The sequence below is a fragment of the Eucyclogobius newberryi genome, unplaced genomic scaffold (genome assembly GCF_026437365.1).
Source record: "Eucyclogobius newberryi isolate DKJ021-1_F unplaced genomic scaffold, fEucNew1.0.hap1 SCAF_43, whole genome shotgun sequence".
Taxonomy (NCBI): Eukaryota; Metazoa; Chordata; class Actinopteri; order Gobiiformes; family Gobiidae; genus Eucyclogobius; species Eucyclogobius newberryi.
Genome location: NW_027316090.1, coordinates 335,001 through 349,742, shown reverse-complemented (window position 1 = coordinate 349,742; position 14,742 = coordinate 335,001). Strand labels below are relative to the sequence as shown.

General features: G+C 48.1%; 1 protein-coding gene across 1 annotated transcript in view; it reads right to left on the bottom strand.

The window, feature by feature from the left end:
- LOC140379596 (uncharacterized) overlaps window positions 1-14,742 on the bottom strand; it is a 111,452-nt gene that overhangs the window by 69,976 nt on the left and 26,734 nt on the right. The window contains exons 13-14 of the mRNA XM_072464279.1: window positions 4,820-5,062; window positions 4,476-4,758 (exon numbers count right to left, since the gene is read on the bottom strand). Of these exons, the coding sequence (XP_072320380.1) occupies window positions 4,476-4,758; window positions 4,820-5,062 (526 nt within the window). The remainder of the gene's footprint in view (window positions 1-4,475; window positions 4,759-4,819; window positions 5,063-14,742) is intronic.

The following is a 14,742-nucleotide window of genomic DNA, read 5'->3' as shown; positions in this document are numbered from 1 at the left end:
AACCTGGTTATGACCTGGTTATGACCTGGTTATGACCTGGTTATGACCAGGTCTATGACCTGGTTATGACCTGGTTATGACCTGGTTATGACCTGGTTGTGACCTGGTTGTGACCTGGTTATGACCTGGTTATGACCTGGTTATGACCTGGTTGTGACCGGGTTATGACCTGGTTATAACCTGGTTATGACCTGGTTGTGACCTGGTTGTGACCTGGTTGTGACCTGGTTATGACCAGGTCTATGACCTGGTTATGACCTGGTTATGACCTGGTTGTGACCTGGTTATGACCTGGTTGTGACCTGGTTATGACCTGGTTATGACCTGGTTATGACCTGGTTGTGACCTGATTATGACCTGGTTGTGACCTGGTTATGACCGGGTTACGACCTGGTTACGACCTGGTTACGACCTGGTTACGACCTGGTTATGACCTGGTTGTGACCTGGTTGTGACCTGATTATGACCTGGTTATGACCTGGTTATGACCTGGTTGTGACCTGGTTATGACCTGGTTATGACCTGGTTATGACCTGGTTGTGACCTGATTATGACCTGGTTGTGACCTGGTTATAACCGGGTTACGACCTGGTTGTGACCTGGTTGTGACCTGGTTATGACCTGGTTGTGACCTGGTTGTGACCTGGTTGTGACCTGGTTGTGACCTGGTTATGACCAGGTCTATGACCTGGTTATGACCTGGTTATGACCTGGTTGTGACCTGGTTGTGACCTGGTTGTGACCTGGTTATGACCTGGTTATGACCTGGTTATGACCTGGTTGTGACCTGATTATGACCTGGTTGTGACCTGGTTATAACCGGGTTACGACCTGGTTACGACCTGGTTACGACCTGGTTACGACCTGGTTATGACCTGGTTGTGACCTGGTTGTGACCTGATTATGACCTGGTTATGACCTGGTTGTGACCTGGTTGTGACCTGGTTGTGACCTGGTTATGACCTGGTTATGACCTGGTTGTGACCTGGTTGTGACCTGGTTATGACCTGGTTATGACCTGGTTATGACCTGGTTATGACCTGGTTGTGACCTGGTTATGACCTGGTTATGACCTGGTTGTGACCTGGTTGTGACCTGGTTGTGACCTGGTTATGACCTGGTTATGACCTGGTTGTGACCTGGTTGTGACCTGGTTGTGACCTGGTTATGACCTGGTTATGCCCTGGTTATGACCTGGTTATGACCTGGTTATGACCTGGTTGTGACCTGGTTGTGACCTGGTTATGACCTGGTTGTGACCTGGTTGTGAACTGGTTATGACCTGGTTGTGACCTGATTGTGACCTGGTTATGACCTGGTTATGACCTGGTTATGACCTGGTTATGACCTGGTTATGACCTGGTTGTGAACTGGTTATGACCTGGTTGTGACCTGGTTGTGACCTGGTTATGACCTGGTTATAACCTGGTTATGACCTGGTTATGACCTGGTTGTGACCTGGTTATGACCAGGTCTATGACCTGGTTATGACCTGGTTATGACCAGGTCTATGACCTGGTTGTGCCCTGGTTATGACCTGGTTGTGACCTGGTTGTGACCTGGTTGTGACCTGGTTATGACCTGGTTATGACCTGGTTGTGACCTGGTTATGACCTGGTTATGACCACGTCTATGACCTGGTTGTGACCTGGTTATGACCTGGTTGTGACCTGGTTGTGACCTGGTTATGACCTGGTTATGACCTGGTTATGACCTGGTTATGACCTGGTTGTGACCTGGTTATGACCAGATCTATGACCTGGTTGTGACCTGGTTGTGACCTGGTTATGACCTGGTTATGACCTGGTTATGACCTGGTTGTGACCGGGTTATGACCTATCTATGACCTGGTTATAACCTGGTTATAACCTGGTTATAACCGGGTTATGACCGGGTTATGACCTGGTTATGACCTGGTCATGACCTGGTTATGACCTGGTCGTGACCTGGTTGTGACCTGGTTATGACCTGGTTATGACCAGGTCTATGACCTGGTTATGACCTGGTTATGACCTGGTTGTGACCTGGTTATGACCTGGTTATAACCTGGTTGTGACCTGGTTATGACCTGGTTGTGACCTGATTATGACCTGGTTGTGACCTGGTTATAACCGGGTTATGACCTGGTTACGACCTGGTTATGACCTGGTTATGACCTGGTTGTGACTTGGTTGTGACCTGGTTATGACCTGGTTATGACCTGGTTATGACCTGGTTGTGACCTGGTTATGACCTGGTTATAACCTGGTTATGACCTGGTTGTGACCTGGTTGTGACCTGGTTATGACCTGGTTATGACCTGGTTATGACCTGGTTGTGACCTGGTTATGACCTGGTTGTGACCTGGTTATGACCTGGTTGTGACCTGGTCGTGACCTGGTTATGACCTGGTCGTGACCTGGTTATGACCTGGTTATGACCTGGTTATGACCTGGTTGTGACCGGGTTATGACCTGGTTATAACCTGGTTATGACCTGGTTATGACCTGGTTGTGACCTGGTTGTGACCTGGTTGTGACCTGGTTATGACCAGGTCTATGACCTGGTTATGACCTGGTTATGACCTGGTTGTGACCTGGTTATGACCTGGTTGTGACCTGGTTATGACCTGGTTATGACCTGGTTGTGACCTGGTTGTGACCTGATTATGACCTGGTTGTGACCTGGTTATAACCGGGTTATGACCTGGTTACGACCTGGTTATGACCTGGTTATGACCTGGTTGTGACCTGATTATGACCTGGTTATGACCTGGTTGTGACCTGGTTATGACCTGGTTATAACCTGGTTATGACCTGGTTATAACCTGGTTATGACCTGGTTATGACCTGGTTATGACCAGGTCTATGACCTGGTTATAACCTGGTTATGACCTGGTTATGACCTGGTTATGACCTGGTTATGACCTGGTTGTGACCTGGTCGTGACCTGGTTATGACCTGGTTATGACCTGGTTATGACCTGGTTGTGACCGGGTTATGACCTGGTTATAACCTGGTTATGACCTGGTTATGACCTGGTTGTGACCTGGTTGTGACCTGGTTGTGACCTGGTTATGACCAGGTCTATGACCTGGTTATGACCTGGTTATGACCTGGTTGTGACCTGGTTATGACCTGGTTGTGACCTGGTTATGACCTGGTTATGACCTGGTTGTGACCTGGTTGTGACCTGATTATGACCTGGTTGTGACCTGGTTATAACCGGGTTATGACCTGGTTACGACCTGGTTATGACCTGGTTATGACCTGGTTGTGACCTGGTTGTGACCTGGTTATGACCTGGTTATGACCTGGTTATGACCTGGTTGTGACCTGGTTGTGACCTGGTTGTGACCTGATTATGACCTGGTTGTGACCTGGTTATAACCGGGTTATGACCTGGTTATGACCTGGTTATGACCTGGTTGTGACCTGGTTGTGACCTGGTTACGACCTGGTTATGACCTGGTTATGACCTGGTTGTGACCTGGTTATGACCTGGTTATGACCTGGTTATGACCTGGTTGTGACCTGGTTATGACCTGGTTATGACCTGGTTGTGACCTGGTTATGACCTGGTTGTGACCTGGTTATGACCTGGTTATGACCTGGTTGTGACCTGGTTGTGACCTGATTATGACCTGGTTGTGACCTGGTTATAACCGGGTTATGACCTGGTTACGACCTGGTTACGACCTGGTTATGACCTGGTTGTGACCTGGTTGTGACCTGGTTATGACCTGGTTATGACCTGGTTATGACCTGGTTGTGACCTGGTTGTGACCTGGTTATGACCTGGTTATGACCTGGTTATGACCTGGTTGTGACCTGGTTGTGACCTGGTTGTGACCTGGTTATGACCAGGTCTATGACCTGGTTATGACCTGGTTATGACCTGGTTGTGACCTGGTTATGACCTGGTTGTGACCTGGTTATGACCTGGTTATGACCTGGTTGTGACCTGGTTGTGACCTGATTATGACCTGGTTGTGACCTGGTTATAACCGGGTTATGACCTGGTTACGACCTGGTTATGACCTGGTTGTGACCTGGTTGTGACCTGGTTGTGACCTGGTTATGACCTGGTTATGACCTGGTTGTGACCTGGTTGTGACCTGGTTATGACCTGGTTGTGACCTGGTTGTGACCTGGTTGTGACCTGGTTACGACCTGGTTATGACCTGGTTATGACCTGGTTGTGACCTGGTTATGACCTGGTTATGACCTGGTTATGACCTGGTTGTGACCTGGTTATGACCTGGTTATGACCTGGTTGTGACCTGGTTATGACCTGGTTATGACCTGGTTATGACCTGGTTGTGACCTGGTTACGACCTGGTTATGACCTGGTTGTGACCTGGTTATGACCTGGTTGTGACCTGGTTATGACCTGGTTATGACCGGGTTATACCGGGTTATATAACCCGAGACTCTGAAGACTTAAGACTCAAAGACTCTAAAGGCTGTGGACTCTGAAGTGTGTGTCTCACAGACCTGACTCCTCCTCCAGTTTCAGATCTTCCTCCTCTTCCTCTGCGTCCGTCTCGACAGCAGGTGGAAGATCCTCCTCTGCATCGTCATCTTCATCATCTTCACTAGATAAAGTCAAATCTTCTGTTTCAGCAATCAGTTTGAGATCCTCCTCTGCATCTTCATCTGTCTCTGTGATCTTAAGCTCCTCCTCTGCATCCTCTTCCTCCTCTGCATCCTCTTCCTCCTCGGCATCCTCTTCCTCCTCTGCATCCTCTTCCTCTGCAGCAAGTGGAGCTTCTTCTTCCTGAAGACAACAAGAGGCAAAGTTTAAAGACGTTTCAGTCCTGGTTTAGTCGCACTTTTACCTCCTCTGCATCATCCTCTTCTGTCTTTTCCTCCATTTTGAGTATGTCCTCTTCCTCTACAGCAGCGGGCAGATCCTCCTCCTCTGCATCACTCTCTTCCTCTGCATCAGAGGAGAGAAGCTCTGATTGGCTGAGGACAGAGGAAGAGTCTGAAAGCATCTCCTCCTCACTACTGTCTTCTTCCTCTGCATCGTCCTCTTCTTCGCTGGACAGAGGTTCTGGAGCCTCCTCTGCATCGTCCTCCTGTTCAACACAAAAACCTGTTTCAAAAGTCCTCCAGGGGGCGCTGTCCTCAGACATGAGAGCGGAGCTACACGCGGAGGAGCTACACGCAGAGGAGCTACTACATGCAGAGGAGCTACTACACGCAGAGGAGCTACACGCAGAGGAGCTACACGCAGAGGAGCTACACGCAGAGGAGCTACTACACGCAGAGGAGCTACTACACGCAGAGGAGCTACACGCAGAGGAGCTACTACACGCAGAGGAGCTACGCGCAGAGGAGCTACTACACGCAGAGGAGCTACGCGCAGAGGAGCTACTACACGCAGAGGAGCTACTACACGCAGAGGAGCTACTACACGCAGAGGAGCTACACGCAGAAGAGCTACTACACGCAGAGGAGCTACTACACGCAGAGGAGCTACACGCAGAGGAGCTACTACACGCAGAGGAGCTACACGCAGAGGAGCTACTACACGCAGAGGAGCTACTACACGCAGAGGAGCTACTACACGCAGAGGAGCTACACGCAGAGGAGCTACTACACGCAGAGGAGCTACTACACGCAGAGGAGCTACTACACGCAGAAGAGCTACACGCAGAGGAGCTACTACATGCAGAGGAGCTACATGCAGAGGAGCTACACGCAGAGGAGCTACTACACGCAGAGGAGCTACTACACGCAGAGGAGCTACACGCAGAGGAGCTACACGCAGAGGAGCTACTACACGCAGAGGAGCTACTACACGCAGAGGAGCTACACGCAGAGGAGCTACACGCAGAGGAGCTACTACACGCAGAGGAGCTACTACACGCAGAGGAGCTACACGCAGAGGAGCTACTACACGCAGAGGAGCTACTACACGCAGAGGAGCTACTACACGCAGAGGAGCTACACGCAGAGGAGCTACACGCAGAGGAGCTACTACACGCAGAGGAGCTACTACACGCAGAGGAGCTACACGCAGAGGAGCTTCACGCAGAGGAGCTACACGCAGAGGAGCTACTACACGCAGAGGAGCTACTACACGCAGAGGAGCTACTACACGCAGAGGAGCTACACGCAGAGGAGCTACTACACGCAGAGGAGCTACTACACGCAGAGGAGCTACTACACGCAGAGGAGCTACTACACGCAGAGGAGCTTCACGCAGAGGAGCTACTACACGCAGAGGAGCTACACGCAGAGGAGCTACTACACGCAGAGGAGCTACACGCAGAGGAGCTACTACACGCAGAGGAGCTACACGCAGAGGAGCTACACGCAGAGGAGCTACACGCAGAGGAGCTACTACACGCAGAGGAGCTACTACACGCAGAGGAGCTACGCGCAGAGGAGCTACTACACGCAGAGGAGCTACTACACGCAGAGGAGCTACACGCAGAGGAGCTACACGCAGAGGAGCTACACGCAGAGGAGCTACTACACGCAGAGGAGCTACACGCAGAGGAGCTACTACACGCAGAGGAGCTACACGCAGAGGAGCTACACGCAGAGGAGCTACACGCAGAGGAGCTACTACACGCAGAAGAGCTACACGCAGAGGAGCTACACGCAGAGGAGCTACACGCAGAGGAGCTACTACACGCAGAAGAGCTACACGCAGAGGAGCTACTACACGCAGAAGAGCTACACGCAGAGGAGCTACTACACGCAGAGGAGCTACTACACGCAGAGGAGCTTCACGCAGAGGAGCTACACGCAGAGGAGCTACTACACGCAGAGGAGCTACTACACGCAGAGGAGCTACTACACGCAGAGGAGCTACACGCAGAGGAGCTACTACACGCAGAGGAGCTACTACACGCAGAGGAGCTACACGCAGAGGAGCTACTACACGCAGAGGAGCTACACGCAGAGGAGCTACTACACGCAGAGGAGCTACTACACGCAGAGGAGCTACACGCAGAGGAGCTACACGCAGAGGAGCTACACGCAGAGGAGCTACAGGCAGAGGAGCTACTACACGCAGAGGAGCTACTACACGCAGAGGAGCTACACGCAGAGGAGCTACTACACGCAGAGGAGCTACTACACGCAGAGGAGCTACGCGCAGAGGAGCTACTACACGCAGAGGAGCTACTACACGCAGAGGAGCTACTACACGCAGAGGAGCTACACGCAGAGGAGCTACACGCAGAGGAGCTACTACACGCAGAGGAGCTACTACACGCAGAGGAGCTACTACACACAGAGGAGCTACTACACGCAGAGGAGCTACTACACGCAGAAGAGCTACACGCAGAGGAGCTACACGCAGAGGAGCTACACACAGAGGAGCAACTACACGCAGAGGAGCTACTACACGCAGAGGAGCTACTACACGCAGAAGAGCTACACGCAGAGGAGCTACTACATGCAGAGGAGCTACTACACGCAGAGGAGCTTCACGCAGAGGAGCTACACGCAGAGGAGCTACTACACGCAGAGGAGCTACTACACGCAGAGGAGCTACCCGCAGAGGAGCTACACGCAGAGGAGCTACACGCAGAGGAGCTACTACACGCAGAGGAGCTACACGCAGAGGAGCTACTACACGCAGAGGAGCTACACGCAGAGGAGCTACTACACGCAGAGGAGCTACCCGCAGAGGAGCTACACGCAGAGGAGCTACACGCAGAGGAGCTACTACACGCAGAGGAGCTACACGCAGAGGAGCTACTACACGCAGAGGAGCTACACGCAGAGGAGCTACTACACGCAGAGGAGCTACACGCAGAGGAGCTACTACACGCAGAGGAGCTACAGCAGAGACTGTGGGACGAATGGCGAGCACGAAACCCACGGTCAACACTAACGACCAAACATCTTGTAGCTCAGTGTTCCAACATCCACAAGCCCCAACTGCGATCACAACTAGAGATTGATGAGATTGATGACAACACAGATGCTATGGCAATAGCAAGGGCGTGAGGTCAGAGGTCAGAGGTTAGAGGTTGTGGTAACTCTCTAGCCAGACATTGGGTACAAAGCCCCAATAACCAGGCTGAACACGGCAGCGACTGACCTGAAGGACGAGATCATGGTGAGGAGGCACAACAGGCTCAATGAAGTACTCTCAGTGAAGTACTCTCGGTGAAGTACTCTCAGTGAAGTACTCTCGGTGAAGTACTCTCAGTGAAGTACTCAGTGAAGTACTCTCAGTGAAGTACTCTCAGTGAAGTACTCTCAGTGAAGTACTCTCAGTGAAGTACTCTCAGTGAAGTACTCTCAGTGAAGTACTCTCAGTGAAGGCCCAAACAGAACTCACCCTGAATGAACCCTGAGCTCACGATCCTGATCCAGAAGGATCCTTCAAAGGACACAGTCTTGTCCAACTATCGACCAATAACCTGTCTCTCCACAACTTGGAAGCTCCTGACGCGACTCGGGCATAAGCTCCCGTCGGGCATAAGCTCCCGTCGGGCATAAGCTCCCGTCGGGCATAAGCTCCCGTCGGGCATAAGCTCCCGTCGGGCATAAGCACCCGTTGGGCATAAGCTCCCGTCGGGCATAAGCTCCCGTCGGGCATAAGCTCCTGTCGGGCATAAGCTCCTGTCGGGCATAAGCTCCCGTCGGGCATAAGCTCCCGTCGGGCATAAGCTCCTGTCGGGCATAAGCTCCTGTCATAATGGCGGCTGAGATAAGCGGCACATGGATCACTACATGAGCTCAGAAAGACATCGACACAAACATCAGCTCCTGGTGAAAGAGTCACACGGGACTGAACCTGCCACACCTGCCACACCTGCCACACCTGAAACACCTGCCACACCTGCCACACCTGCCACACCTGACACACCTGCCACACCTGACACACCTGACACACCTGCCATACCTGAAACACCTGCCACACCTGACACACCTGCCACACCGGACACATCTGCCACACCTGCCACACCTGAAACACCTGCCACACCCGACACACCTGCCACACCCGACACACCTGCCATACCTGAAACACCTGCCACACCCGACACACCTGCCACACCGGACACACCTGCCACACCTGACACACCCGACACACCTGCCACACCCGACACACCGGACACACCTGCCACACCTGACACACCCGACACACCTGCCACACCGGACACACCTGCCACACCCGACACACCGGACACATCTGACACACCTGACACACCTGACACACCTGCCACACCTGACACACCTGCCACACCCGACACACCGGACACATCTGACACACCTGACACACCTGACACACCTGCCACACCTGACACACCTGCCACACCTGACACTGCCTGGATCCATTACAAGAAAGAATATGACTCAATGTCACACACTTGGATCATTGAATGTTTGGAGTTGTACAACATCAATGAGGCTCTAAGAGTCTTCATAGGAACTCCATGAAACTGTGAAAAACCACCTTGAGGCCAAAGGCAAGACACCTCCTCACTGCTGTTCTGCAGCGGTCTGAACCCTCTCACTGCTGTTCTGCAGAGGTCTGAACCCCCACACTGCTGTTCTGCAGAGGTCTGAACCCCCTCACTGCTGTTCTGCAGAGGTCTGAACCCCCACACTGCTGTTCTGCAGAGGTCTGAACCCCCTCACTGCTGTTCTGCAGAGGTCTGAACCCCCACACTGCTGTTCTGCAGAGGTCTGAACCCCCACACTGCTGTTCTGCAGAGGTCTGAACCCCCTCACTGCTGTTCTGCAGAGGTCTGAACCCCCTCACTGCTGTTCTGCAGAGGTCTGAACCCTCTCACTGCTGTTCTGCAGAGGTCTGAACCCCCACACTGCTGTTCTGCAGAGGTCTGAACCCCCTCACTGCTGTTCTGCAGAGGTCTGAACCCTCTCACTGCTGTTCTGCAGAGGTCTGAACCCCCTCACTGCTGTTCTGCAGAGGTCTGAGGGAAGGTGGTCCTCACAGAGGGGGACAGAGGACATTGAGGACAGTTACAAGGACCTGAATCCCTCCAGACAAATGGCAACGAAGAGGAAACAAGGAAAGAAGCTACGGCCAAATACTACAACGAGTGAGGCACTAGCACCCTGAGACTGGACACTAGCACCCTGAGACTGGACACTAGCACCCTGAGACTGTACACTAGCACCCTGAGACTGGACACTAGCACCCTGAGACTGGACACTAGCACCCTGAGACTGGACACTAGCACCCTGAGACTGGACACTAGCACCCTGAGACTGGACACTAGCCGTAAGGAAGGAGGCGGGGCTAGTGAGTGTGAGAGCCACTGTCCAGGACGAAATGTCCAAGATCCATAAGTACATCAAGGACAAGGCTCCTACAGAGGACGTGCTCAGTGTCTCAGACAATGAGGGACAGAGGATGATGAGGTGCTGGAGGGACAATCATGGGAGGCCACGACCCTACATGGGAGGACACGCCCCTACATGGGAGGACACGCCCCTACATGGGAGGACACGCCCCTACATGGGAGGACACGCCCCTACATGGGAGGACACGCCCCTACATGGGAGGACACGCCCCAACATGGGAGGACCTGCCCCTACATGGGAGGACACGCCCCTACATGGGAGGACCTGCCCCTACATGGGAGGACACGCCCCTACATGGGAGGACACGCCCCTACATGGGAGGACACGCCCCTACATGGGAGGACCTGCCCCTATATGGGAGGACACGCCCCTACATGGGAGGACACGCCCCTACATGGGAGGACCTGCCCCTACATGGGAGGACACGCCCCTACATGGGAGGACCTGCCCCTACATGGGAGGACACACCCCTACATGGGAGGACACGCCCCTACATGGGAGGACCTGCCCCTACATGGGAGGACACGCCCCTACATGGGAGGACACGCCCCTACATGGGAGGCCACGCCCCTACATGGGAGGCCACGCCCCTACATGGGAGGACACGCCCCTACATGGGATGTACCATTGGAACATAACTGAAGTGGCTGATGTCACGAAATCCTACCAATGGCTAAAAAGAGCCGGTCTGAAGCACAGAGGCCCTGATCTACCACCAGACAAGACCCAAGACCCAAGACCCAAGACCCAAGACCCAAGACCCAAGACCCAAGACCCAAGATGTAGCTGTGCAAAGGCCCTAAGACAATCCCACACATAACGACAGGTGCAGATCAAGCCCCCGGAAGCCAAGATGGCCGCCATTGAAGCCTATGGAGCTGCTCATTGGCTCGTGGTTCCAAAAAAGTGTTTTAGTTCCGCATTACTTCCTGAATACTGGTATAACTCCTCCCACTTTTGTGACGTCATCGACATAAGGCTTTGGCGTCGGGAGCGCGCACGTCACAGCAGCGTGAACGACTGAGAAGAGTCAACACGGACTTTTGGAATAATTCGGCTTGAAATAGTCTGTTTACGTAACGTATAATGTATATAAATATACATGTATCATGTTGTAAAGCTCTGATATTTAAGTGAATTATAAAGAAGTGTTAAGATAAAAAGTCTGGTTTAATGACAATGAATTACATTTAGAGGTTTAATAATGTCCTCATCTTTTTCTGTAGTTTTTGGTTTGGGTATTTATTTTGTTATTAACTTTTCAGTTATTTATTTACATAATATAATTTGGCCAATATGCATTTTTTTTAATCAGATGAGAAGAAATATAAAATATAATCATCGATTCTGTTACATAATTGAGTTAAGCAGTATTTAATTATATTCAGTTTCCTTTTGTGTCGTTTTTGTATCATGTCAATCTTTAATAAATACAAAACACATTTGTTTATTAATGTATTTAATACGAATAATGAACATGAATGAACTTGTTCAATAAATGCAAATCTGATTATAACTACAAATGATAAATTGATTTTAGCCACAGTTTTAGTTGAGTTTTAAAGCTACAATGAGTTTTAAAGCTACAATGAGTTTTAAAGCTACAATGTGGGAGTCCCTTATTAAGGGGTTTGAGTCTGTACTGTTCATTATTATTATCATCATTAATAGAATCAGAAAAGGTTTATTCCATTGTCAAAGAACAGAATTCACAAACAGTGGAACTTGCTTTGGTGATTCAGTGCAACATAAAAATATTAACAATGATAAAACAACCTGTATAAGTCAAATAGAACAAACTGAATAAGATAAGATATTCCTTTATTGTCCACACATGGGGAAATTTTGTTGTTGCAACACAGTAGATACAGAGGAAAAGGACAGAAAACTTATAGGAAGTTTAAAAAACACTCTTAATAGATCGATCTTAATAGAAGAACTCTTATAAACAAAAACTCCTATAGATAGAACCTCTCACACCTTAATAAGGAATGGAGGGGGAAATAAAGATAAAATAAAAACAGCGTAAGACAAAATAATACTAATAATAATGGTAAAATAAACACTCTTTTTACATCAGTTATATGCACATGAATGTGACATTATTGTGTTAAATACTGAATATCTCAGTATTTAACAAGACTTTGTTTCCATGGCTACGCAGTCTTCTGTACTTCAGTAACTCCTCCGTTCAGCTCCATCGTATGACTGAGACAAACAGAACATGTCACAGCTTTAGATTATACAAGTCATAGAACACACACTTCACATGTTTAGATTATACATGTCATATAACATACACTTCATATGTTTTAGATTATACAAGTCATATAACATACACTTCACATGTTTAGATTATACAAGTCATATAACATACACTTCATATGTTTAGATGATACAAGTCATATAACATACACTTCACATGTTTAGATGATACATGTCATATAACATACACTTCACATGTTTAGATTATACATGTCATATAACATACACTTCACATGTTTTAGATTATACAAGTCATATAACATACACTTCACATGTTTAGATTATACAAGTCATATAACATACACTTCACATGTTTTAGATTATACAAGTCATATAACATACACTTCATATGTTTAGATTATACAAGTCATATAACATACACTTCACATGTATTAGATTATACAAGTCATATAACATACACTTCACATGTTTAGATTATACAAGTCATATAACATACACTTCACATGTTTTAGATTATACAAGTCATATAACATACACTTCATATGTTTAGATTATACAAGTCATATAACATACACTTCACATGTTTAGATTATACAAGTCATATAACATACACTTCACATGTTTAGATTATACAAGTCATATAACATACACTTCACATGTTTAGATTATACAAGTCATATAACATACACTTCACATGTTTTAGATTATACAAGTCATATAACATACACTTCACATGTTTTAGATTATACAAGTCATATAACATACACTTCACATGTATTAGATTATACAAGTCATATAACATACACTTCATATGTTTTAGATTATACAAGTCATATAACATACACTTCACATGTTTAGATTATACAAGTCATATAACATACACTTCATATGTTTAGATGATACAAGTCATATAACATACACTTCATATGTTTAGATGATACAAGTCATATAACATACACTTCACATGTATTAGATTATACAAGTCATATAACATACACTTCATATGTTTAGATGATACAAGTCATATAACATACACTTCATATGTTTTAGATTATACAAGTCATATAACATACACTTCACATGTTTAGATTATACAAGTCATATAACATACACTTCACATGTTTAGATTATACAAGTCATATAACATACACTTCACATGTTTAGATTATACAAGTCATATAACATACACTTCACATGTTTGTCCTGAAGCTGCTTCACAGACACATGTGACACATCAGTGGCTCTTTTGAAGAATAATTATCATTTAGTTTTTTTGGTCATAACAAAACAGACATTTTATAAATTCAAAATACTGATTCTACACTGTTTACTTTTAGTCGAGACACAAGTTATTATTAAAATACCTTTTGCTTTGGAGTCGTCAGGAGTTTACTTGAGATGACTCTGTGTCTGCAGTGACCTGTAGTGACCTGTAGTGACCTGTAGTGACCTGTAGTGACCTGCAGTGACCTGTAGTGACCTGTAGTGACCTGCAGTGACCTGTAGTGACCTGTAGTGACCTGTAGTGACCTGTAGTGACCTGCAGTGACCTGTAGTGACCTGTAGTGACCTGCAGTGACCTGTAGTGACCTGTAGTGACCTGTAGTGACCTGTAGTGACCTGCAGTGACCTGTAGTGACCTGTAGTGACCTGCAGTGACCTGTAGTGACCTGTAGTGACCTGCAGTGACCTGTAGTGACCTGTAGTGACCTGTAGTGACCTGCAGTGACCTGCAGTGACCTGTAGTGACCTGCAGTGACCTGCAGTGACCTGTAGTGACCTGCAGTGACCTGTAGTGACCTGTAGTGACCTGCAGTGACCTGTAGTGACCTGTAGTGACCTGTAGTGACCTGTAGTGACCTGCAGTGACCTGTAGAGCTCTGGTCAGCACAGACAGACTAAACTCACTGGTCAGCACTCTGAAGATGAGAAAGATACTCATTAGAACATTGATATATTCTGCACATTTAACAGAGAAAAGCTGGAATATGTTATTGACACATTTACATTTCGCTCTGTAACACAAAAGTTCCTCTTTTCACATTAATTTTTAAAGCTAGAACCAAAAGTCATTTATTTATGCATAAGTTTAAACCTTAGAAGTTAGAACATAACTCACATGTTTGATAAATCTCTACATATTCCATGGAAGTAAATCCATGACATTCCTATAGAAAACAAGCGTGTGCTTTGTTTAAACACTTCATTATTAAATATGTAATAAAACCTC